This window comes from Catharus ustulatus, chromosome 3, assembly GCF_009819885.2.
Source record: "Catharus ustulatus isolate bCatUst1 chromosome 3, bCatUst1.pri.v2, whole genome shotgun sequence".
Classification (NCBI taxonomy): domain Eukaryota; kingdom Metazoa; phylum Chordata; class Aves; order Passeriformes; family Turdidae; genus Catharus; species Catharus ustulatus.
The window spans coordinates 106,201,799-106,229,050 of NC_046223.1; the positions used below are offsets into that span (position 1 = coordinate 106,201,799).

The 27,252-nt window shown below is 36.8% G+C and overlaps 1 protein-coding gene across 1 annotated transcript in view; it reads right to left on the minus strand.

The window, feature by feature from the left end:
- NBAS (NBAS subunit of NRZ tethering complex) overlaps positions 1–27,252 on the minus strand; it is a 161,479-nt gene that overhangs the window by 59,566 nt on the left and 74,661 nt on the right. Inside the window, exons 37-43 of the mRNA XM_033055335.1 lie at positions 27,023–27,136; positions 26,665–26,788; positions 22,075–22,151; positions 21,394–21,531; positions 7,316–7,545; positions 4,151–4,261; positions 671–921 (exon numbers count right to left, since the gene is read on the minus strand). Of these exons, the coding sequence (XP_032911226.1) occupies positions 671–921; positions 4,151–4,261; positions 7,316–7,545; positions 21,394–21,531; positions 22,075–22,151; positions 26,665–26,788; positions 27,023–27,136 (1,045 nt within the window). The remainder of the gene's footprint in view (positions 1–670; positions 922–4,150; positions 4,262–7,315; positions 7,546–21,393; positions 21,532–22,074; positions 22,152–26,664; positions 26,789–27,022; positions 27,137–27,252) is intronic.

A 27,252-nucleotide genomic window follows, 5' to 3' on the forward strand; every position in this document is an offset into this window, starting at 1 on the left:
TGCAGCACAGTTAGTGTCCAATACACATTAGGTTTCAATATTGATCAATTAATTCATCCTCACAGGAGATAATGCTACACAGTGTGCAATTTTCATTCTGAAACTGGATTTGGAGTTGTATAATTAAATTCAGTCCATAGTAGCAGTGTATTTTACAGTAATTGTCTGAAAATGTACAGCTACAAACAATGCTGTAATTTTGGGAAAGCAAAAGGTAACATTAAAGATAAAACAAAACAAAAAATTAACCTCTTTCAGACAAACACAAAATGCATAAAGTCCCAAATATATTCTGTAATTCAGACTCTTGAAAAGTAAACTTTCTTAAGTCATTTGAGAACTCTCATGTTAAACCTCTAGTGTTAAAAATTATACTCTAGGAACTTGATATTTTTTATTTAAAATTTCACTATGAAATATCACCAATAATTTTAATTTGAATCACTAACTGAAAACTGTTCTTAACTATTTTTCCTTGCTGTGATCAAATCAATTTCCAGTAAAACAAAAAGAAGGAACTTATGGCTATATTAATTGTATTTATCTCCTTTGCTCAAAGAAAAAAACCAATTACCTGGAAAACATAAACGAGCTAAGCATGATCATGCCAATACTTACATTACAAAATAATAACTACAGAGATGAAGAAAACAAACGGGTACTCTCCTACCTGGTGCAACTGCTTTGAATTTTTTCAGGAGGCGGATGTGAGTTTCAGGTTTAAGAGTATGGCTCACCACTTCTGAGCAGCCACAGTTCTCCAGGAGTGTAAAATAGTAAAGCAACCGCTGGTGATCTTGGCCTTCAATACTTGGGTAAACATATTTAGCCATGTGTTCATGGAAGGTTTCAGGACTGGTTTTCAAAGTCTCAAACAGACCAAGACTTTGTGCTCTTTCTTCTATTTCCAGTGTTGATAACCTGTGTTTAAAAACAACTTTTACTTAAAGGCCTGGATGTGCCATGAAAGACTCTCAGAGCTGTACACTTGGGAGACAGGACAATCCTCTTTTTAGGCTCTCACTCACAAACATTTAGATAATTGTACACACTATAAACAGAAACTAAGCAACTGTTGTATTTCCTGATCCTGTTACCTGTTAGCTTGGACATGCAGATTAAGGCTTACGAATACTGAAATGGAATTCAAAGCAGGATTTCACATCTGTGAGTACAGCTATAAATAAAAGGAAAAATACAACCAGGATATGTGTAAAGGAAGATTTTATTTAAAAAACCAAACAACCACTTGTGGCTGAATGATGCCTGAGGATCCTATTGCCCGGTTAGAAACTTTCCCAATCCATTATATTCTACTGCCAGTAGCTGATAAGTACCTGTGCACACCTGGAGAGATATTATCACTGAAAATTGGCTCTTGCCAGCAATTAATCTATTTGGCAACTATTATTCATGTTAGGACAGTTTACTAAGACTTTGACAGTTTACCAAGTTGCTTCTCAAACTGTCATCCACAGAAGTTTATGGAAATACCGGTAAAGCCTTAGGTTGACCTCACCCAATGTCACTGCTTCAAGAAATTCTTTCCTGAATCTTTTCAAAAGAATACATGAGCTCTTTCACAGCATGAATTCAGACACCTCCAGCTGACTACACAAAAGATAATCACTCCTTTTTGCCTCAGCTGGGAGAAAAATGGGTGCATATCTCCTTAAGTTTATATCTTTCTCAACTCAAAGTTTTACCTAAATCTGAGGAAAGAAGTAACCTACAGATGATTCCCACCTAGAGCCGCCCCAGAGTCCAAGCATATGGCACATAAGACAGTACATTTCATTTGGAAATCTGAGGTCTTCTGATACCATTTGATTTTCCTCTACCTTTAAAACTGATTAAATTGGAATTTCATAATTTCTCTCCCTTTATATAGGCTGTAAGTTAGTGTTTCTCTTTAATATCCAAGCAAAATGTCTCCATTTCATTCTTAAAGATGATTTTGTTACAGCAAATACCACAAACACAACCTTCTCAGTTTAAAAATTAACTGATTTTTTAGGGAGAATAAGATATTTTTGAGTTATTTTTACATCTACGCCTACTCCAAGATAATTAACATTGCAAGCATTCTTTTAATTCTATAGATTCTTCTTATTTGTTAGTTTTTCTACAATATTAATGAAAACAAGTACAATATTAATAGAAAATAAAGTACTATTTACTCTTCATATGAGGGAAAGCAGACACTTGGACCTGAAGTATCGAGACTTCACATCAAGACTGTGATAGGACTATATTTTTGTGTTCATATCCAAAGTTCAAACTAAAAGCTAGTTGAGCATTAAATCATATGAACAGGATTGGCAGATGTTTGGAGGGTGTTTTCAGGGCAGGAGTGATTGTGGGTAGGAAGAGTTTATGATGTTGTTCAGAAAGACTCTAGAACAAGAGATTCTGTGACAGACAAACAAAATTTTGTGTTGCTCAAATCATAAACTGCATTGTACAGAGTTTTGATAATCAAATGTCATCAGATTCCTCAAAAGAAGTAACTAAATTTCCACTTGATTTTTATAAAATGTCATTCTGAACAATTTCCAGAATCATATTCTACAAAAAAGTAGTAACTCTTTGTCATCAAGTAATCAAAGAAATAGTTAATATAAACTATGTTAATACAAACTGTAAAGCTCTTCTGAGCTTCTCCCTATGCAAAGTGGCTTATAGAAATACTGCATATTTGCTGAAAGAGATTAAGTCTTAGAATAAACTTCATTTCAGTTCAGAACGAATGCATAATGAAACATGTATTATTAATACCATAATTCCAAGACTCAAATATACTGTAATGGTCATTTGCTGTCAATCAATTTCAAAAAGAGATTATGATACAACAAAAACAGCTCAGCAGCATATTATGCTATTATACATCAACTTTTAAGACTTTTCTGAATTTCACTAGGGAAAATATGGTTACTCTGTACTTCTGTGACTTCAGAATTCTCTGACTACTAACTCAAGGAGGACAAGAACAAAGAAAACGATTGAAAACTGTTTCAAAACATCTTAGGTAATATTTTAGTCCCAGAGAAGGCAGCTGGCTCTTTCACATTCACTTCAGTGTTGCCATGTTTATATCCTGTCTGTTTTGTTTAAAGCAGTAAATAATTCAGCAGCATCAAAATTTAGAGGGTATGACTTCTCTGTTTTCTGGAGGAAGTGAAGAAAATATCAGAACATTATTTCATCTTCTCCAGACAATTCACCAGGTTTTGTTTTTTATCCCTCATGTTTTATAAAATGTTTTAATGCTTTTTAATTAATCTCTGCTGCAAGTTAAAGGTGTTTCAAGAATTTAACACTTGAAACAAACCAAATTAATTTGATCATGTCTGTCAGAACAGTAGATAAGAGCTGCTGCATTACACAGGGAGTTCTAAATCACTGTCATCTGCACGTGCTATTCAGGCAAGTAGCTCGGTCCTCCATAAATGGGTTTATTCCTCTTTCAGTCAGTAGGCAAAAAACTGCCTGACATGATGTAAGAGGTTAAAATAAGTAAATTAATTAAAAAACAAAGGCCCTGAAGCCACTTTGGAGTAGAGACTATAAGCACCCCTCCCCTTATGCCACACCAGTGCCAGGTTTGTTCTGCCGTAATCTTTATAGGCTTGAACAGCCTCAGTAAACCATTGTTAAAAGAAAAAGCGTGTTTCTATAAAAAATGAAACTGAGGTGAACATACATAATGTGAATAGGGAGCTCCAATTTATTTATTTCCTCTGTTATGTAGAATAGAGGTAAATAAAGAGTAAAACACTAAAAGACAGAGAAATTATGAGGTTTCAAGATATATTACAGGAACTGAAAGAGCAACTACAGGATAAGTTGCTACTGAAAGAGAGAACTAAACATTCAAAGTTGTGGAAACTTGAACACTGAAGCAAAAGTCTTGGAATACTCTGAAGAATAATAAGATACATACGGACCTTTTAACCTTGCCTGCAACACCAGTTTTCACAGATGGTTGCAGAAGCATTATGTGGAAAAGAAAAAATTTCCCCAAACTATCCCAATACAAGACAAATGAACAGTCCAAACTCCGCTCCCAAAATAATTAAATTCTGCCATACATTAGCATTTATTTCAGTGTAACAGAATTGTATGTGCATTTGCAGAGGACACAACTTACCCACTGTCAGTGAATAAAAATTCCAGATGGGTCATGTAAACTTCCCAAAGTGGAACACTGTATCGCTGAGCCAAAGAAATAGCAATTTTATAGACATTTTCTTCAAGTGTCCTGGTAGAGGAGAGATATGAGAGAAAACAAGGAAAAGTTACGTTAAGCCCTATGAGACATACCATGAAAATAAATCCTTATGTTAGAAAACTCATTATTTCTCTTTTTTTTTTTTTTTTATAAAACAAGAACATAGAAAAAATTTTAAATAAAAATATGTTAGTGTGTCCTCCTGCATTCACTTATACTTGGTGCTCCATTTGGGAAAAAATAGAAAAAAAAAAAAAAAACCTACAGAAATATTTTAAAGACAGGAATCTACTCCACAAACACTGGTTCTCAATGGCAACTTCTATTCAACCCTGTGCTAAAGCAAAAATCTCAGTTTTAATTTCAATTACAAAGTGATGAAGGATGTAACTTCTCACAGTGAGCATTTATTTGATTTAGCTGCAACATCTATGGTTTTTAAGCACAACTGGTATATAAATCCTCAAAGTTCTTCCTAGTAGTTCACAGACAGAAACACTCCTAGTATTTGTAGACTAAAAGGTGTGGAGATGTCCAGCTCACTCTGTCCTAAAATATTAAAAACTGCTTTTCTGTTAGCACCTAATCCCTTTGATGAAAAAATAGATGGAGAATATGGTAAAATACGAAAGCCTAAAATTAACTTCTTACTAATCTTTAGTAATCCATACAGGAAGGTTCAAATAGAGATGAATGGTTCTTGTTTCTAGGCTGGCATAGAATTAAGTCTAATGCTGGGATTTTTGGGTTTTGGTTTCTTTTTAATTGGGTTTCAGCAGATAATGTTTTTCTTGGAATTATCCTGAAGAGAAAAGACCCAATCTGTGTGTAAAAAGTTCCTAATAGGCCTGTCATGAATACATTCTTTATAATGTATTTAAAGTGAATGAATACTTGAGGTGGTTCTGGTTGAGGAGGGGGGCTGGGCAAGATGACCTCCAGAGACGCCTTCCAATCTCAGCCATTCTGTGATTCAGTGAAAGAGGAAGATGGTATGAATGCTTTAGCTGCAAAATAATCCAGTCAATCATACAAATCAGGAGTGGCTCCAACAACTAGTGGGATCCATTCCTCCTGGAACTATATCAGCTATACCACAGTCCTCCTTCCTGCCAAAGAGTGGCATGCAGCAGCAGCCTAAGGCAGTGGTGGTTTAAGGAAATGATAGCATATAAATGAAGAACAGTACAAGCAATGTATTCATTGTCAAGGTAACAACAAAAATGAGCAGCTGTTGCACATTGAAAAGCTGAAAAAAAGGTCCATTACCTTGCAAAGAATCTTTTAACTTTATTTTACACACTCTTTTTCATGCCCAGCCCTGACTGCCTGCCGGTGTGAGCCCAAGGACTGCTAAAAGAATCCTCACTGAAGGCTCCAGCACAGGCACACTTTGGATCTATTTTGGTGTTGTTTCACCCAGACTGCAAGCCCAATAAACAACAGTCTCCAAAGATATACACTGAACACAGAAGATAAAGCAGACAACTACTGGTTAGGTAGCTTTAGCAAATTGCTCCTTCTAGTACAAAGCTGTTTTATAAAAATGATGCAATCTCTTCCAGGTGTTGGTCCTTTAAACAGCACTTCATAAAAGATTAAAAAACATGAGATGCTTAATTTAAAAATAAGAACAAATATGCTACATAATTACAGTGAATTTGTGAATCTTTTCCATTAGAAAATGCAGATTAAGACTCCACTGAGAAGATTAAAGCAAGGAAACTGCAAACTGAACAAGTAATTAACTGGATCTTTGTAACTGCCCAATATGGAAGTGCCACTCTCATTCATATACTAAGAAGCCTTACTTCTTCTAATCCTTTCATATTGTGTTTTTACCTCTACTTACTGTAAGGAACTTTCTCTTTGTATTTATTTTATTTTACAAGAGACAGTACCTGTGAACTCTTGGGTGACAATGAAGTAACCCTGCTGCAATCAAAGTAAGTATCTGTAATAACAGAAGACTACTTGTATTGAAATTGCTGTAGGTAGTCATCAAAATGTAACCTAGTGACACACTAGTCATATGTGCTTAATAACAACATATACAAAGCAGGTAATTCTAATGGAAACATTAAAAGATTATTGCAAGCTATTTTTATGAATGCAGTGAAAAAATCTGTACAGGTACAGATTTCACAGACGTAAAGTAGCTTAATGTTCAAAACCTCACCTTATACAACTACTCATATTCAGTATATAAATTCAGTTTAGTAGCAAATTTCCATTGGAATTGTAGCTGAGTAGTTACACACAGGAAAACTGAAAATATTTACATATGTTCTTCAAAAGCTTTATGCAGACATCAGCTGAAAATCTAAGATTATATTTAAAGCTTCTTATTGCAGAGAATTCTTCCTCTCACAGTCTGTCAACTATGCAGTTATGACTGTCCCTAAAACACATTTATGGCTTGTTCACAGCTTGAAGTACCTGCATGCAGATATTAATTAAAGGTATTTTTAAAATGAAAAGTACTATCCTTTATCTTTCTAATTTTTTCTATTCTGGATTTCTGAAAGGTGAGATAAAAGCATGCTAAATATCATAACATATGTGGTAAAGTACTTCCAAATTACTACAGGGAAAAAATATAGGTATGCAGCAGCTCTAACTAAACTATTAAGGATAAAATACAGTTTAACACCTTATTTTTTTTTTTAGCTATAGTTCATTCCAAACTTTGATGCATGGGCATACTCTAATTGATTACTAGGGCAGGTTTACAGGAGATGAAAGGCAGAGACCAAATCTTCACCTATGCTCTGCTTTCATTAATCCCTGATTAACTTTAATATTAGCAGTTAGTAAATGAAGAGTTATAGATTCAAAATTAGCAGTTAGTAAATGAAGAGGTATAGATTCAATTATAGATCCATTTATTTGAGCAACATTTCATTTAAGTAGAGCAGTTACATAGAAGAAGCTCCAGTTGTAGCAGCATTACAGTGTAAATCTCTAAAGCAAGTAAATTATCTCTCTAAAGGTCAGGACTACTTTCAATTTACTCTCCTAATTTAAAGCTTAAAGTTATTCCAGTCTAAAATGGAGAAAACAAACCTAATAGGTATTACTTACTCTGCCAATCCTAGTATTGTTTCTCTCTTGTACTGTGCATCTGCTGTAAACCTCTGCACATCCACTCCTTTGCCAAGTCCTTGCAGAGTCCGAGCTTGAGTGAAGTCCAGCAGTCGTTCATTGTAGTAATGCAGCTGATTTACCAAAGTGGTGATTTCTTCAGGCCAGTCTGCATGGGCATACTGAGTAACATGCTTTGTGACCATCTGAATCAACTCTTTCGGATCAGCCTGCAAAAATAATTGACAAAAAACTAAAAAATCCCTGTAAATTCAGAACCAAAAAAAGATCACTATATAATTAATCCCTGTGTTCAGATCTAGGAAATTTGTTTCCATTTCTGAGAAATTCTGAGTAAACAGAATTTTAAATTTTCTGTAAGGCCTATTTGCTCTGATATTATGATTTATCCTTCTGGAATGTTTTAGACTACTCCATATGATACAAGTATTACGAAAACCATACAAACTTACTTGAACAAATTAGTAGCAACAAGTGTTTCACTTTGACTGAATTTGTTTGGTTTTAAATTAATTTTTATTTACACTAAACTGAACAACTGACTGGTCAAACACTGAAGTCAGATAGATAGGTTAAAGATAAGTTACTGAATTTCTGATACACTTCTATTATACAGAACTGAAGTGAGGAATAGCTTTTAAGCATTGAACACTAATACTTTAAAAGAAGTATTGCAGGATCCACAAATTACCCCTGAATCTTCAAAGAATTAAATACTGATCATCTATGGACTACAACAACTTTAGTTTTCAAAAAAATTTAATCACAAATAAAACCTACTTTACTGTGTTAGAAATTACATACATCTCTTATAAGCCATTAACTTCTGTAGTCAAAAACCCTCATAGCAAAGCAGCAATTTACAACACAAAGCATGAAAAATGAATGCATGTACATGGAGTGCTGCAGTGTATCAAGATCTGGACAGTGTCTATGTCTAGGAACCTCCACTTGAACAGAGCTCTGTGTAATATGTAAACATTTGGCTTACTCGATACCTTGATTTCTCTCTTCCATGAAGAAGCCAGAAAGAAGCACTGTGACTTCTGTGCGGCAGTCACTGAGGGAGGAGTACCTCCAAAAGAGCCAAAAATACCTTGGCTTGCCAGTGTAGTTGAAGTATTTCCAAAAACAAACAGCTAATGCAACTGCTGTCATCTCAAAAATGTTGAGCATACCAGAGCAATATACTTTGGTTTTTCACTACAGAATTTTTCTGCTACATTAGAAGATAAACTTGTGAATGTTGACTGGAGTGCACAGCTGGGTAAAACATGCACCAAAAGTTTAAACCTTGAGGCATGATTTATTTTTTCCATGACTTGGTGGTCATTCTAAATTGATTTCTTTTCAAGTCTTAATTCACAGGCTGCTCACCAAGTCACATTAAATGCTACAGGGCATCCTTTTTCCTCTCTACTATACACTTTCAAAGCCCTCCAAACATTACAAACTCACTGGTTTTACAAACAACAGAAGTACTTCTTTCAAAGCAGCTTAGACGATTGGTACTAGAATAACAAAACCTCACAAAAAGAGGCAAGCAGAGCAATGCTACAACACAATTATATCAGCTGGAAACCTATCCACTGCTTATTATGTAGCCTGGTATCTCATTCTATGTGATACACTAGAAAATGGAGCATGGAGATAGGGACAGTCAGAGTAAGACAAGGAATCATGTTTAACATAACTTGCTAAACCCTCCAGTCCACTGAGAACGGCAGGTCCCTCTGACAACCTGTGGGAGTACATTTGCTCTCTTTTGTTAGGTATCCCCTCTCTCCATTAAGGCCCCATTTGCTGTATTTCTGTAAAAGCACCTATGTGCAATCTTCCATGCTCCCTGTTTATGGTTCCAATGACCTTATCTGGAAATAATGTCTTGGGGTCTATTGGTCTTACTAATGTCAAATTTAGAATAAAATAATCACACGCTGTGTGAATACCCATGTATATAGAACCACACATATATACAGCAAAATAAAGTGCAAAGTCTTCATTCTAGAAGATAAAAAATACACATTTAGATTAAGAAAACACAACTGAAGTTTTTTTTACTGCAAGCAGTTGCCAAAGATTGCCTTATTTTCTTCACCACCAGAAATCTTTCAAAGCATTATCCTCTTATCTCTTAAAAAAATCTACAGTCCAAACTATCACAGCATATGAATGCAATACTAGTTTAGAGATATCCCACTGTCTTCTGTTTGGCATCGAGATGCATAGCACTTACATTTAATAATTTTAAATACTCATTTTTTAACAGCTTCACATTTTTAATAATACACACATTTGAGAAGAAAAACAAAACTATTTCTACATCCATTAGATATCTAATTTAATTAGACGTGATGCTTGTTCTAATGAACAGTAAGAGAAAAAAATCACTACAGCTGTATCACCAGATTTCAAAAGATGCCTTAACAAATTTTAATTGAAAAAACCGTAACAACTAGCTAGTAACAGTACCTGGCCATGAAGAAAATCAGCAAAATCAGTCAAGTCTGAATCTTACTGCAGTATTCACAGAGTTTATAAATTCTTGGACTTTCTTTAAATTGTAACAGACAGCAATTTGTGTAAATACAAATTAATTTTGACAAGTAAGACCAATAAGATGCCATATTCAGCTTGTTCCCCTTCTAACACCACCTGTCAAAAACCATACCAACAACCCCCAAACAGCTACTACACAATTCTCTCTGGTGGTTTTTCAGTCCTTTGGCCAGTTAGAAATTGTACTTCGGTGTCCAGTTTCCCAGTTTGCCAGATAATCTCCTCCAGTACTTCTAGACGGACGTTTGAACAAAGTTTCCTCTCCTATGATCATGCAGGAAGGGCATTTTACATGCATACATTGTAAACACTGGTTAAGTTTCCAGAGAAGCCAGAAGAGCTGACCCAAATGTATTACACCCTTAACTCAGAAGCCTTCCTAGCATTGCCAGGGGAAATCCATGAGAAACCCCCTGCCAATGCATTCTACTCATCTCTTGAGCTAACACTACATTTGTGCTGACAGAGGTGCTACTTAGGAATTAAGAAAAAAAAAAATGGAGAGAAAAGAAAAAGTACACATCACTTTAGCATAAAGCTAATTTAATTTCATGCTCTTAGATGTGATTCACTCAGCACAGGTCAGATTTCTATCCCTATTGCCCCACTGGTCATTACCAATAAGCCTCAATAGGGCTTCAGAGTCCACCTGAGTAAATGTTTTAAAGCAGTTCTTCCTCTTTGACCATCCTCTGCAAATGACATCAGTGAAGCCCCTCAATATGTGTGCCAATGTGTGATAAAAACCTGTGTATAAAAGCAACACTGGTTTTAAAAGGAAATAGGAGATTTTGATCTTGGAATGTCTTCATTCTTATGCCTGAATTATTCTTCAATTTTCTGGGGCTTTTTTCCTGACAAGATGATATGTCTTCTTTCCTCTTCCAATCTATTTAAGGCTTAATTCAGTCATACACATTAGAAACAAATAAACAAAACAAAAAAAAATGTACAAGCTATGATGCTGTTCCTCTCCTGCTCAGGAAGGGGCAATAATTTTACAGCTAAGGTAATAAAAAAAAGAATAATAAAATAACAAAAAAAAATAAAATACTCTACTGTGAACACTTTATCACTGATATAACACTGTAAGGCTATTTGGCTTGTTTACTTCTTTTCAGACCAAGAATCCATCCAATTGTTTATAAAGAATATATTATTCTTTTGATTCTCTTTTTAATGTAAATACTCTACAGACTGCAATACAGAAATGATCAGAAAAACTGGTTAGATCAGCAGAGGCCAATCTGCTCATAATCACTTCAATGACATAACTGACACTGTGGACCTTTCAGGATTGAGGTTCCAAAGCATTTCCATCATCTTTTGAATTGAAATCTTTTGGCAATGGCCGAAAGCTGCCACTGAGGTCAGACACAGAAATCCAAAGTGGAAGGCAGAGGACACATTCCCTTGTGCCCAGATCCCTGTAACATCAGGTTTGTTTTATACCATTTTAAGCAATCCTAAGAAAGAAGTCATGCTCCAGAGGGAGTCACATACAACAAGCAAAGTCCTCATGGTTAGCTAAACAAGGGGATGACAGCACATGAGCAAGGGTGACCAGGGAGCAGGGTGAACATTGCTGCTGCAGACACAGTTGTACTCTGCCCACTGCCCTGCCTCTGCAGGTGCTGCCCATCACCAGTGCAGCTGGGAACCAAATCACACCTCTAGAACACATTCATATTTCAGAAAGGAGAGCTCTCCTTAATCCTTGTAGCAACTGCCACAGTCCCTGCTGCAAGAGATTCAGTGTGCTACAAATTTGATGGAGAGGAAGGCAAGAAAAAAAGAACAAAGTGAAGCACATAGACAATAATTTTCCTACATACTGAAGCAGGAAAAAAGATTTACAGGAACAAAATAGTTCACTCAAGAAGTGAAATCCTGTTCACTCAAGAAATATACTCCATCTCTCGACAGGACAGCTCTTCATTAATTAAATAAATGACACTTGTCTTCAACTTAGGCTTTTGTCATGCTGTGAATAAGAGTACTTTAACTTAGATACAGCACCACATGAATTTGGGGTGGCCAACCTTCCATATCACAGCTGTCTCACAGCTTTGATCTACTCAAAGCAAAAGACAAAATGTATGGTTAAAATGTAAGACCAGAACATCTCAAAAATAAACTTTTACTGTCACATCACTCAACTGTGATGATATCTCAACATTATTGTCCTTCCACTGCTGCAGCTGCATGTATTGTGTGACAACAGTTTTGTTCAGAATGAGCTCTCACAACCATTTTTTAAATGGGTACAGGAAGCAGCAGATCTCATCACTCACCAATGAAACCACACCAGATCAATATAAAAGAATAACTACCAAAATACTTTCTGTAAGCTACAAGATGAATTAGGATCAAGTTGTGCAAACTTCTTTTAAAAATGAAGTAGAGAATCTACTGCTTATCTCATCTTTATTATTAAGCCTGTAAATCCTACACATCCAGACATTAAAACAATATTCTGTTTATGATTTACAATCCTAAATCATCTATCAGAAGTTTTTGTAACATACTCTAATGTCTCAGTATATTTAAGTATAATAATTTTAAAGTCTGTCCATACTCTTAAAAAAAAGACTCTGACCACAGTATGGTACATGGTAATGCAAACAAGGTATTTCTACTGTACTGAAAAAATTATATCTGGATCATGTAGATCCAGGAATGCAGCTGTGGACTTAAATCTCCTAGTTTCCCTTCCTACCTTTACCATAGATTTCATGCAGATGTCTCTTTTCCAATAACTAAATGTTTAGAAGTTTCATTCCAGATGTATGACTATATAAAAAAAACCAAACCAAACCAAACCAAACCAAACCAAAACAACAACACTTCTGGATCACAGCACTGCTGCAGGAATGAAAAAAAATGCAAGAGGCTACTGTTCAGTAATAAAACAAAACTAACTGGAATGTTGTCCAGGCAGTTGTTTCTACAGTTATTTCAAGTGACTTGGGTTTGAAGAGTTGAACAAACTGCTCTAGTGCTCTGTTTTCACAGAACTGCAGAATGGTTTGGGTTGGAAGGGACCTTAGAGATCATCTCGTTCCAAGCCCCCTGCCATGGGCAGGGACCACCTAAACTACAAGAGGTTGCTCAGAGCCCCATCCAGACAGGCTTTGAACACTTCCAGTGATGGGGCATCCACAGCTTTTCTAGGCAACCTGTTTCAGTGCCTCACCACCTTCACACTGAAGAATTTCTTTCTCATACCTAATGTAAACCTACCCTTTTTCAGTTTAAACCTGATCTAAACCTGCCTTTTTTCAGTTCAAAGCCATTCTCCCTTGTCTGGTCACTACATGCCCTTGTACAAAGTGCCTCTCCAGACTCTTGCTGCCTCTTCAGGTACTGGAAGGTGCTATGAGGTCTCTCCAGAGCCTTTTCCAAGCTGAACAACCTCAATCCTCTCAGACTCCTTGCAAGAGAGGAGCTCCAGCCCCCTGAGCATCTCTGTGGCCTCCTCTGGACCGGTTTCAACAGGATCACGTCCATTTTGAAGCTGTGGGCTCCCGGACTGGATGCAGCACTGCAGGTAGGGTCCCACAAGGAGAACAGGCAGAATCACCTCCTCACCCTGCTGCCTACTCTGCTTCCGAGGAAGCCCAGGACACAGTTGGCTTTCTCAGCTGTGAGCGCACGGCTCATGTTGAGTTTCTCCTCAGACAGTTTTTTTGCTTTGATTTCTATCAGCTATTCCAACAAGACTGGGGAATAATTTGTCCCAAGAGTAAATGTTTTCATAGGTTTTCTTCTACCTTGTGCTCTCTTACAGATTTTCTGATTGATGAGTCAGGTTTAGGTGGAAAAAATCTCATTTCATCTGACAGCTCTTTTAGTGAAAATAGCATATGATGTATAAAAGGTTAGAGTGTCAACCGAAAGAACATTTCTGAAAACAGAAAATTACTACATGGTTTTGAGTGAAGTGCCTACTAAATTCATAGCATATAATTCATCTCCCATTTGCAGTCAGCATTACTCTCAGTTAATAAGTGCCTTATTTTTGGTAATTACCCTAACCTTCTGTCTATCTCCATTTTGTCTAAAAAAACCATTGTGCCTTCTTTTTGAATAAGGGATACTATTTATTATTCTTTCAGAACATGTCTTTAATCTTGACCTATATGGTAGTAATGTGGTCATATAGAGACTTTGCACACACTCTTACTGTAAAACTGCAGTATTATGCAATTTCAGTTTAAGTACAATACTGTTTCTTTTTAATTTGTACAGTTACTTGACTGGATACATGCAAATATTTCTATATCTTACTAATCTAAACATTGAAAACTAGATATCCCACGAGCTACAAAAACACTTAACCTCCTCTTCCCTGACAGCTATTAAAATGCCAGAAGGCAGACATTTTTCATCCTAATCCAAGAGCACTGCTAGCACTTTTGAGAAGTACAGGTTTCCCAGTGATCACCTTACGTTATTGGGATGTACATTTTCACGAGCAGTCTCCTCAGCTAAATACAGAGGCCAATCTAGCATTTACCCTCAATTATCCAAGATGTAAAAAATAAACCAAAAAAAACCCCAAAAAACCCCAAAAAAACCCAAAACACCAACACAAGCCAACCAACCCCACCTAACTCAACCAACCAATAAAACCCACAGCAAGGAATTCAGCAGCTGAAAAGTAACCTATATTGCCCACTCAGATGAATAAAATTTTGCTAAAATATTCTTTATTACTAGATGATAAGCAAATTTCAAGCAGGCTACCTGCAAAATCCATGATGGTCTGTATAACTGGAGAAAACAGTTACAGAAGCTTGGAAAAGGAATGTTAAAAGAGAAGGTAAAGCCACTTGACTAGGGTAAGACTGCTTCAAAAAGCTGTTGGTCACCTCTGTACTATTTCCCAGAGAGGAACAAAGCCCTTCACAAGAAGGAAAAGCATTAGCACTTATCCCAGCTATTTCCCTTGCATGAAAAACCACAACTATGTCTCCAGAGAAACATGGGCAAGCTAAACCTCAACCCTCTGCTGAAATGAAAGAGTAGTTTGAAGATTTTTTTCTAAAAAGAAAATTTTTGAACAGCTGTCTAAAGAACAACTCTTGCTCTGCCTTCAGAAGTAGGATTTGACAGAATAGCTCATACAACCCTTGAGAAACCGAAATAAGCAACACTGTAAGCATCTCATTTCATAAATACACTTTATCTTGAAGAAATGAAATAGGGGGATGGGAGCAGCACCCAACAACTCTTCTGGGTCACCTAAACATTATTTGGTCCCAACCAAGAATGGCAATACTTTGTCATGCTCTCTTCTGAACAAAGGACTGTGAGGATCTGTGAAACATTGGCTTATCTATATCAAACACATCACAACCAGAAGAATCTGCTTGTTGCAATCTGGTTGCAATGTCCTTAATTGCTGGATTAGTTTTTTAGAGATCATACCAGAAGATGTTCAAAACTAACCACAATGGCTGGTAGCTAAGGAAAGCTTACTTGAACTTTAAGACTTTGGACACACCACAGTTTACTGGGTTCTCCACTTCTGTTAGCTTAGATATTCACTCATTTAAAAAATGTGTGATTACATGTTGAGACATCACTGAAATCAATGAGGAAAACTCACAAAATATGACAAGCTAGAAAGGAAGTTTTAAGTGCTAAAAAAGCACCTGGAGCATGTTTTATAAAGAGTGGAAAAGCTGATAGAAAAAGTTCTGAAAAGTACTCAAAATCAGGAAGCCAGTTAGAGAAGTGGCAGGATCCCATGGAGAAAAGGTGTGGAAGGAGCATTCATGGTAAGCCCATAGCAGAAGAAATCATGAGATTGTTGTGGGGAGAGAGCTCAGAGGAGCCACATGAGGTGGATGAATCCAGAAGGTGTCAGTTATGTGCCTGCACACCATGACCAGCTGGCATTCATCCCTCAGTTCTGAAGGAACACAAATGTGAAATTATGTTAAATGGCAGGCCAAGGTGCATCAACAAACATTTTTAAAAATAACAAAAAGATAGGAAGCAAAAGGGATCTTTATAGTGATTTCAGTCAAATGTCCACTCCCAGTAAGACAGCAGACTATATAACAAATAGTATGACCACTGAGCATTAAGAGACTGGTGGGAAAAGATCAGCATGGCCTCTGTTCACTGTCTGGAGGGCTATGAGGGTATCAAAGAGCCCATGGACAAAGGGAATCAAATACACAGAAATTTTGCAAAATACTTTCACAAGTTTTCACACCAAAGTCTAGACAGAAAAGTTATTATTGGACTGGAAGAATTGTCCTTTCACTAACTGAAATCTGCTAAAATAAGAGGTAGAAGCTTGGAGATCACTTTTCAGAAAGGAAAGAGTCAATAGTAAGTCCTGAAGAAGAAGGTTTTGAGACCACTTTTATTCAGAATCCATTACTGATGATCTAGAGAAGGATTCTGATGATACTAAGGTCTTTGAATTCTCCCCCAAATCAGTTGTTAGTCTGCCTGGTAGTCCCATTCATGGTGCCTTCTGCCACTGCCCTTTTCCCTGGTTCTCCTCTCCATCACAGACTCTATACATATGAAGGAAGACCAAGGAGAGAAAACAGCACAACATAAATTCAAGGAATTATACACTTATCGCTCCCAGTTTTGCTTTTCTAACTATTAAGTATACACTGGACTTGAAAACAGAAGCATACATCAAATTAAAGAGATGCACCTACCAAGTGTTAATGACTATCAGTACCCGAACGTGTGTAAGAAAGCAGCGTAGAATATAAAACAAAAAGTATTAGGCATAAACAGCAGCATGAAAGACAAGTGGAGCAACCCAAAGACCAGCAAAGAAACTTGGACTTGATGCAAACACACAACAGAAGTTTCCAACAGTGAAACAACAGGCAAGAAATTACACTGCCAAATGAAACTTGCTAGTTTTCAGCACCACAAACAAAACAGAAAGAGGAGTCAGAGATGAGGGCTTGAATCAGAACTTAAAAACCCCAAGTTTTAAGTCCATCACAGGCCAAAAATAAAGAGCACTAATGTTTTACCATCTACAGCAGCCTTAGTGCTAGCCATTGCATTTATGAATGGAAAGCTGAATGTCCAGGTAAAATAAAACAAGACTGCCTGACACAGTTTGTCAGTTTTGCATGTCAGTTATGTACATGATGTAAAACATCATGTACATAAATCCAAGTTGAGATTAAAAATGTATATGTAATCTTTAGTAACCTGAAGTCATAATTTAGGAATGCAACAGGATATGCAAACCAATATGCAGCCATTTAATGAGCATTCCACTACGAGATTTAGAGATTACCTCGTGTAGAGACTTAACCTTCAGCTGCACTAGAGTGCCAGGTTAAAGCCATTAAGACATTATGTAGTATGGGTGATACATCTGTTATCACATGCATCAGATCTGGCTCCCTCCCCTCTTCCTGTATGCAGCCTTCTTATATAATATCTATTTCCATTTCAAATTAAGTCTTTATTTTCAACATCCTATATTTGCAATATTACAAAAAGCCGTAGCATATGGACCATGGCTGGTAGTTTTAATTCTCTGGATTAATATAACCATATTTATAATTTATACCCACCTTTTACAAACAAGCAACAAAACCATCTTGGGAGTCAGGTCAAGTCAGCAGAATGAAATCCTGACAGACCAACAGAAATTTCTATACATTGCATCCCAAGTTCAAAGCACTCCTCTTCTGACCTAATTCTGCTTCTTAGAGATGTTAGAGGCTTTCCAAAGCAGCAAGCAACAGAACAGGGAAGCAGATTAAGTGCACAAAGCACAAGTTCACTGTATAAATGTACCCTGTCATATGGTGGATAAATACATATCAGGCTAAATATGTATCAGGCTACTGAACTCTGTGGGACTGAACTCCCAGCTTCTTCATCACCTGCAGCCATAACAAGAGAAGCATCGCTAAGGACAATCTCTGAGCTTACCAGCTCAACATATTGTCAGTTGCAATGCACAAAAGGACAGGAATCACACTCACCTTCTTGAAAGAAAAGTAACATAAAAGTGGAGAAAATAAACTAAGAACTTCCTGCTAACAGCAACTTTCCTCATCTGTTATTAGGTGCAAAAGTCCTGTTCCCCTCTGCAACTTAACAGTATTTCTTGTAGCTGTTATTTGAAAGAAAAAGCTTTCCCCCTCAGCTGAGGTCAGTCAAATAATCCTCTTCAAAACAACAGAAACACCTCAGCAACAGAGTATTAGTATGAGGACAGGAATGTAACATATTAATTAACCTCAGGATAATTAAGTATTTTCACTTCCCTCTAGAGTAAACAATTTATTCTGCTCAATTATCAGATCACCAGGATAGGACAAATGAGGAGATAAGCTGCTAAAAACAAGAATTACCAAGCGTCTTGGTCAGTTGTACAGTTTTTCTTGTTGATCAAGACTGGGAATTAGTGAGAGGTGAATCCGAGTGGCAGTGGGGCAACAGCCTTGATGCTGTGCAAGCAAGGTACAGTAACAGCTGAAACAGGCATGTTACCAACCCTCCTAGCCACAAATGCAAAAGCATAGCACCACAGAGGCTGCAATGAAAAGTCAATCCCATCCTGTTACAGACCTAAACCAAAAATAACTATAGGTCCTCAAAGGGTAATTAGTCTTCTCATACCAGTACATTCTACACACAGTCCATTTCTGGAGATTTTGTTCTATTTCTCTGACCTTTATCTGCAGTTTTCCTAGGTTGGAGAACCCCTTTAACATGTTCCCCAGGACAAGAAAGTAATATAACTAGGATGCCCTAAACTGTGACTGTTATGTTTATCTTATCATCGCAACTAAAATTTGAAACTGTCTTGGGCACAAAATTAAAGCAATACTTTGCAGCCAAGTCCCTTTGTTTGTCCTTAATCAGAAACTGAAATTATCAAGATGATTTGATTTGGAGTATCAACAGGACAAAAAATGATAGTGAGAATTTCTGACAACTTAAGATTCTGGTTTGATGCATAGATATTAGATGTCAGTACTTCACATCACAATTATAAAAAAAAAAAGAAACAAGCCTTCAGACCCAATCATTCCTTCAAAATATCTTTCTTGACTAATTAGCAAGTCTTGAAAGTCTGTCCTAGCCAATGGAAGAGGAGCTCTTTTCCCATTCCCCATTGTCCCCATTATGCTCTGTCATTTCCATTCTACCAACATTTCTCCTGTTCTGCCAGAGGTACTCAAACTCTTTTCAAACAGTGTCATTTTAAAATGAGAAACACAGGAAATGTAGACTTTTCCATGCTTCTGTAGACTTTCCTTTAAATTCATATCGTTTTCCAACAATATACTTAATTCACTGGACTAGAAAAATCACAGCTACTGTGACTCAGATGCTAGTAGACAAAAATAAATGTTCTGTGATCTTGAGGATTCACCTTCTGAGCAGGGAGCTGAAGTGGCAGATTTACATCATTACTGATCATGTAAAGAGTGAGAATAGGGGAAAACAAGGATTGGCTATCACCTTCACCCACAAACATGCATTCAGATACCTTCTAAGAATAATGCACAGCTTTGAGGCAGGTAAAGGACCTAGGGACACACTTCTGCCATGAGATAAAGGTGATGCAGGCCACCAGTGGCACGAGTCATAAGGCAATCTACTATGGAATGACATCTCCAGCTGAGTGTGACATGTTCATAAAAGTTTGGGATCAATTTTCTTTTCCTCCCACAAAACTCTTAAGAAACACAAAAAATGTCCAAGATCCATGGTTAAATCTATTCCCATGGACAGAAACTAGAATGACATTGATGAAACCAACTTGCATGTGGACCCATTCTTTATTACCAGCATCTAAGATGTAAATTTAAACAAACACCTGTTTTGCAGTATAAACTGGGAATTTAAGGCTAGTGTTTAGGGGTTTAGGTTTGGGTTTCTGGAAAAAAAAAAAAAAGTGTGTGTATTTTGGATAAAAGTATCTATTTCTTGTTTTTTGCTTCAGTGACATTCCTTCACTCAATACTCTTGGAATTAGTAACAATTAGTTATAAATTAGTATTTGCCTATGTTGTTTTCTTACCAGCATCCAGGCCAGTTTTTGTGGGTTTTTTCCTGCTTTTTGGTGTGCTCTTCACTCAATCTTCTTATACAGATGTTTTTTGTTTAAAAGTAGCTTAAATATAGAACCTACTCTTTCTGTGAAACAATTTAGAATCCAGTATTTATCACAGTCACATAAAGTATTTTACCAAGATGGAATGAAAGATTACCCAAGATCACATCACAGTTAAGAGATAACATGGTGCCATTGATAAGACTTTGCTTATTACATAGCAATAGGAGTACAGATAGTTCAATCTAAAATCTCTGTCCTTACACTTATGCCTTTCCAAAGGTTTCTTAGCTCTTCCTGGAAAATAAGACTGCTTAAAAAAGCTAAAATAAGAAAAAAAAAAACCACAAAACTTTTTTCATCAAAGTTGTCTTGCAGAAAGAAGATTTACAGTTTCAAACAAAGCTTTTTAACAAACATGAATTAATTCTCTGCATCCAACATGCAAGCCCCACAGTTGTGTGGGAGCATTTAGTATCCAAGCAGAAGACAGTAAAATGAATATCTCAGCAGGAACATGAAAGGTTTGCTAATTGCAGAATTGGGCGAATATCAAAACAGGCTTTCTGCTGTAAATCAGGAGTTATTCTTACCATGGAAAAATCCAATTCTCTCAAGCCACAGTAGTGATTACTCCCTTTTCAGAAAACTTGTGACCAGAAGTGTTCTTTTAGATACAGTTAAAAGACAGGCTGAAACCCAAACAGCCCAGAGAGCTTCTGGAGGGAGGAGGAGGAAAGAACTACTGTAAATTCAGAAAGGCTCTCTTGGAGTAAACAAGAGTTTTTACACAGGTACCTCAGTAAGAATGGCAATTGGTGCCTTGTTAAACTTTTCTATGTTACCTCTTCTCTGTAGCATGGACTTCACCATGAAACTGTTTTAACCATTGGCAATGGAGAACGGGGAAAAGTAGTGCTATTCCAAAAACAGAAACTTTTCAAAGGAAATTTAAAAAATTCCTCAATGAAAGAGGATGAATTTTCAATACACCATATGTAAACTGAAATACAACCCAACACATCCTAGGGGGGTGCTACGGAAACTTTCCACAAAGCACTGCTCTTGTTGAAATGGACTCTTCCTGGGAAGTCCTATATTGCCTTGTACACAGTATTGCAAGGTAACAGCATAGGCTATACTCATTACTGCTCAGTGCTTGTAAGCTACTTTGAAGACTGATAGTGCTGTCACCTAAAAATGACACTTGATATTGTGCTTCAAAAACTCTTGCACAAATTGTGAAGTACTGGTTTGTTTACAGCACTGTAGAAGAATAATTATGCATAACCCAACAGGCTGCTCACAGCATAAGTCAGATCAGCTCCTTAGCAGGCTTAACTCATGTACTGGCTTTTTAGAATAGCTTTTATGCTGAACATTAATGAATGTGGCTTTAAAAAGAAAAGAGTATACTAACCCTGTAGAGAGGGTGACATTTGTCCTTGAAACATGGTGCCAAACGAGCATAGATCTGCAGGCTATAGTAGTAACTTGCCAGCTGGAGAGATAACGCAGAAGGTAATTGCTTTTCAAAGCACTTGTTGGCATCTACCACCTAGAAGAAAGAGAGCATTAATTTACATGAAAGAATTAGCAAGCATACAACATTAAGCACACAAACTTTCTAAAAAGCTACTTGCTGTCATTTAGAAATAACTCTGTCTATGTTTTTCTGGCACTGAAGTAAATCAGTAACCTCCAGATATAAAGATAATTCTACATTATGGTGGTTTTTCCCCCCTTACACAAACACCTAACCAAAATGTTTGTCCAACTACACTACTGCTGCTTCTATACCACAAGGTTATTATCCACATTTCTGAGTTACATTAAAATTGTCAGTCTGGTGGCACAACTTCTATTTTAAGAAAGAAAATGTGTCTTTTCACCAGTGTCATGCTCAATGGATTGTCCAACGGCATTTGTTCAGTTTCCTTTATATGCACCAGCTCAATCTATAAAGATGTGTATTAAAATGAATTCAAATACTTAAGATTTTAAAATCTTAAGGAAATGAAATTTTCTAATGGAATTCTGAAATGCTATGAATAGTGTCCTTCCTGGCAAAATCATACAAACAAAGCCTCTATCAACATACCTGTGGCAGTGCAAGTAGATAGGCAAGAGACAAGGCTGCATCCTTTGGTAAAGCATCACTTGCCAGCTGTAGCAGAACTGCAACACAGAGGGAGCAAACACAAAGTCTGGATTACTGACCCACTTGGCCTTGAGAACTAGCACAGGAAATATTTTCAGGGTAACTATATTTTACTAGACACTAGCCTGAAGCTCTCCAGACATACTTAATTAAACACTTATCAGCACAATCCAGAAAGAGACAATATATAATTAAACTGCAACACAGTTTTACCTTAACTTCCAGGCAAAGTGTTTGATGCATTGACCAAAGAAGGAGACTAAGCAGCAACAGATGCTAGACAAAGCCACCTGCACTGATTACACAAAGTAGATATTTTCCTTGTAAAATCAAGGAAGTAACGTAATGTTGTACGGGCTCGAAGACAGCAAGAAGAGTTCCAATTCCCTTATCACTGAACACAACAGGGCATGCTGGTAAAATCCTGATTATTTAATACACAGTCCCTCGGTGAATTGTTTGCTCCAAAGAATGATTTATAAAAGGGCTGGATGACCAATTACAATTTTTAGATTATCATTAATTTGCCATCAGCCTGAAGTGGATTTACACACTGGCCCTCAGCCAAATTCAAACACTAAATTTCTATGTGACAAGTCATCGCAGAGGCTGCTACATAAGCCTGTCCAACAGCACCTATGCCTTATGATTCAAATGGCTTTTATTGTGCTTCAGACAGCTTCCTGCTGCTGACAGACTGTTTCTGCTACACTCTAAATAACCTGTATGCTGTCCAAACAAAGATAATAAGAACTCCAGAAATATCTAATATTAAAATCTTGATGAAAATTGCTGGTTCCTCCTCTGATCACAAGCAGTTACTTTACATATTCTTACAACCACCTCTAGTTAAACAAAAAAAAAAAATGGGAAAAGGGAAGGAAGAGTTTCAGCACTGCTCTCTTTTTGCTTTCTTCAGAGAATTAATGTCAGCAAAACCTCCTGAACACACAATACATTGTGGGTTTTCTTCCAGCTTAACATCCTCAACATGATTTTTGCCACGCTTGCAAAAACTGATCTTCACCATTAGGACAGCAATAATTACAAAGAACACAGTACCAATATGGGGCTGGAAAACAATATTAACTTGTCACTTCTGCATAAAGCTTAACACAATGGCATCCCAACTGCCAGAATGTACATAAGAAGAAAGAACTACTGTCATATCCTTCCGAGAAAAAAAAATTCCTCTGTTCTGATTCAATAAACTTCCCCCAGACTAGTGTATTCATGATAGGTTTTCATGCATCCATACTTAAATGTCACTTTACATACACACAAACACGTGTATACACAAATAACTTCGTACAGTTTTATGTCTCCCAGTGAAGCCCTACAAGAATCCTCTGCAGTCTAACAAGGCTGAGTTCAAATGACAGGCTTCAGACATTAGTAGGATGCCATTCTGTCCTATCATACATCTTCATAAAATTTACAGGAACTTATATGTCATTTCAGACCACTGCCAAATCTGGAATTTGCCAAAGGGATTAGACATTACAGGGTTGACAAACCAGGGATGGCAGGCAGTGACAAGCAAAATGCCAATGCTGATATCACCCCCCGCTGTCCCACAAGCACAACTTTCTCAGGAAAACAGAAAAATACTTTGATTTTACAAAGATTTCCATTTCCAGGTCTTTATGCCACAAGCTCGTTTAAGAGGCTAAGTAGGGAAAAAAATGGTTTATTTATAAAAATTGGCATTTCCCAATACCTAGAAAGTTTCAACTCACTTTCCATGGATTTTCCTCTGGAAAAAAAATGCAAAAACTGCTTTGAGTCTTCAATTGCTCATTTAGCCCATGATAAAATCTCAATAAACTTAGAAGCATATACTGCAGTTAAACAGCCACACCTACAAGCAACTACAAAATTATGGAGAACACTGAGGTATTATTTGCTCTAAAATTCCTGAGGATTAATAGGTATGGCTGACTGTCTTGGATTTCCTCCGAGTTTAGCGCCTAATCTGGTTACAAAAATATACACTCATCATTTCAAACCTCATCTTCAACCTCCTGATCAATCCCTAAGGCCTATGGAGAAAGAAAATGTCAACTAAACAGAGATGCACAACACAGCCTCAGCCTCACCAAGACTGGGTGCACTATCAACACACAGCTGAGCAGTGCTTTACAGGACCCAGGGAGGTGAGAGTTACCACTTCATTGGAAAATACTCAGCTTACCACCTACATCCAAATAGCAAGGACAAGAAAAGTCAAGGTCCAAGGCTTGTAACACTATCAAACCCACAAAAGCAGTAAAGTATCTTGAGTTTTATTACAGAGGTTTTCAAGGCCAGACTGGATGGGACTCTGGTCTAGTGGAAGGCATCCCTGCCCATGACAGGAGGTTGAAATAAGATGATTTTTAAGGTTTGTTCCAACCCAAACCATTTGATAATTTTACAGTGATGCACACCATCTGTGGGTAAAGTGTTCTCTCACACTGCACATGGCACTGTTAAGAGTAAACAGAGTTTTGTGCCTACTCCAACCTCTCCTAAGAGAAAGTGCCAAGTATAATGAAGATTTCTTTGCTACTAAACTGCATCTCCCTCCAGGTTCTTCAGTTTTTTTGATGTAGTTGAAACCTGCTGCTGTAGCTGTCCTAGAAGACAGCCAGAAGAAAACAGCTGGGATTCAAACTTGTCAGCAAAATCAACTGAAATCTGCTATACTTGCAGTTACTAGACCAGCGCAGTTGCTGACACTTCATACTAGCATTCAAGTTTTGTATGGCAAAATCCTCCCAAAAACATACAGGAAGCCTGAAAATAAAAAATGTAGAATAGTAAGTGGGATTCATATCTGTGTGATTTCTTAAACTTCAGCAGTGTGCTATCAATATGTACATTTTCAAGTTGTGCAATCCCGAACGTGTTAACTCATCATAAGGTCTTTCATGAGAATTCACAAAGCAAAGCTTTAAGAAGGGGGAAGAGGTGGGATCCAATACCATTAATCCAAGGCTAAACACACCACAAATAGCAAATTAGTAGTCCAATTATTTACAGAGAGTTATGTTACATTTATGCCTAAAAATAGTTTACTGACTACCAAAAGGTGTAACACAGCAGGACTGATGAGTCCAGAATAAACACATCCCATTTTTTCAGAGGAAAACACAGAACTCTATTTCAAAGCACAGCTGGAAGGACTCTTAAGTGAAACTCTAACCATAGAATAATAGTGGTGGATGTATTATATGGTAAAAATATTACGCTGCACACGTAAGAAGAAGGAGATAGATGCCCAAAAACTAAAGCTAGAATCTAACATTTCTTCTTCAAGCAAAAGTCTTCTCCACCTCAAAAGCAGCTACTGAATTGTAAACAGTTCCGATTATTTAAGTTCGAGCAGGAATTATTACCACAGATCTGCCAAATAAATCATTTTCCCTAAGAAAGCAATAAAAACTTTTCAATTTTGCCCCTCATCCTTTAGGACACAGGAATCAAAGCTAAAGGCCTATGGGCATTCAGCATGCAACAAATGAGATTCTAAGTACTGAGCTTAAAGGATTTTTTTGCATTAAGAGAGCATTTAAAGAAGAAAACATGCACACACACAATTTATACAAGCTGTTGCTAACCTTTTCTGATTCACAGTGTTGTTATATTAGAACTACACAGGTTATCTGTACAAATACCACATATCTCAAACTACTGAATCATATACTTGTAAGACAAATATGCTGGTTTTCATGAAACAGTCTGAGTAAATGTATGGTTTATGAACAAAGCCTGTCTTGAAACTTCTCATATAGCAATTTATTTAATATACTCATTTTTCATGACAGAATTTACCACAATCCAAGTATAATACATATATCTTTCTTCAAAAGACACTAACAGCATGTAAATATTTAAACAGTTAATTTCTTAAAACAGTGGGAGATCTCCAAAAGGAAAGATAAACAAATGTAGGTTTTTTTTGTCATTTGTCTGTTTTATAAAAGTGAAATTGTTTCAGTTAAGAAATTATTAAATATAATCTATGAAGTGTAGACATTTCAGAAGAAGACAAAATGTTGTGATGATTCCAGAAGCTGTAGTTAAGCATTAATTGGTAAATTAAATACTACAATGAACCTGCAATACTGAAAGCTGGATACACAGTGTCACAGAATCTGACCAACTGAATTTGCAGGCATACAGACAAATAATTCTCACTGGCTTGCAAATGCCCATTACCTTACATGATAATATTCAGGAAACCTTCAGGAATTTCTCCTATCTTTGCCAACCCCCAAATAATGCTTTCTGCTTATTTAAAGACAACTTCCATTTTTCTAGTCTTTGCTGAGAAACTCCTCCTAAAATCACCAATTCCCTTGAAAACTCTGCATCTACTTCTAACAAGTCTTCTTACCAACAAGACCAGTTGAACCAGATCACAATTCATGCAAAACACCCAGACAATACTTCAGATTGTTCTGTGCAATTCTCCACACTTAAACCCACCTACAGATACTTCTGTATTTACCACATATGGAGTGAATCTATACAATATGTCCATACCTTCTGTAGTTGGAAGTAGGTCTCTTCCTTCGCTCTTTGTTTCTGCGAGTTTCCCTGTTCTCAGCAACACTTCAGCAAAGCTTTCCAAAGAATTGCTCTGGTATGTCCCATAGCTGACTTCAGACTGGAAGTAAAAAGACAACTGTCATATGCACTCTACACCTGCATTTTTATTTTGATCACTTGCATCACATGCAGCTGCCTACCTCAGTTCCTCTACTGGTTTTCCTTTGTTTAATTCTGTTTTTTTTCCTACTACAGCACAGAATTTCAAGTCACACATATAATCAAAAACCTGTATTTTCACTTGATTTAAGATCTCAGTAAGAAACTTCAGAGTTCTGTAACTGTAACTTACTTCTGCAACATATGGATCATCAATTAGAGACTCATAAAACGGATGACAGCCTTGTTTTTCCACAGTAGCATTTTCTCCTTGCCCATTTTTTAATACACCTCCAAATTCTTGGCCCTGGGAAAAATAAGTATAGTTGAGTCTAGTTGTAAAAAAGCTCATAAAAATTCTGTAAACACTGTGCAGAAGGGAAACAACTGTAAATGAAAAGGTCATTTAATTCAGTGGGGAGC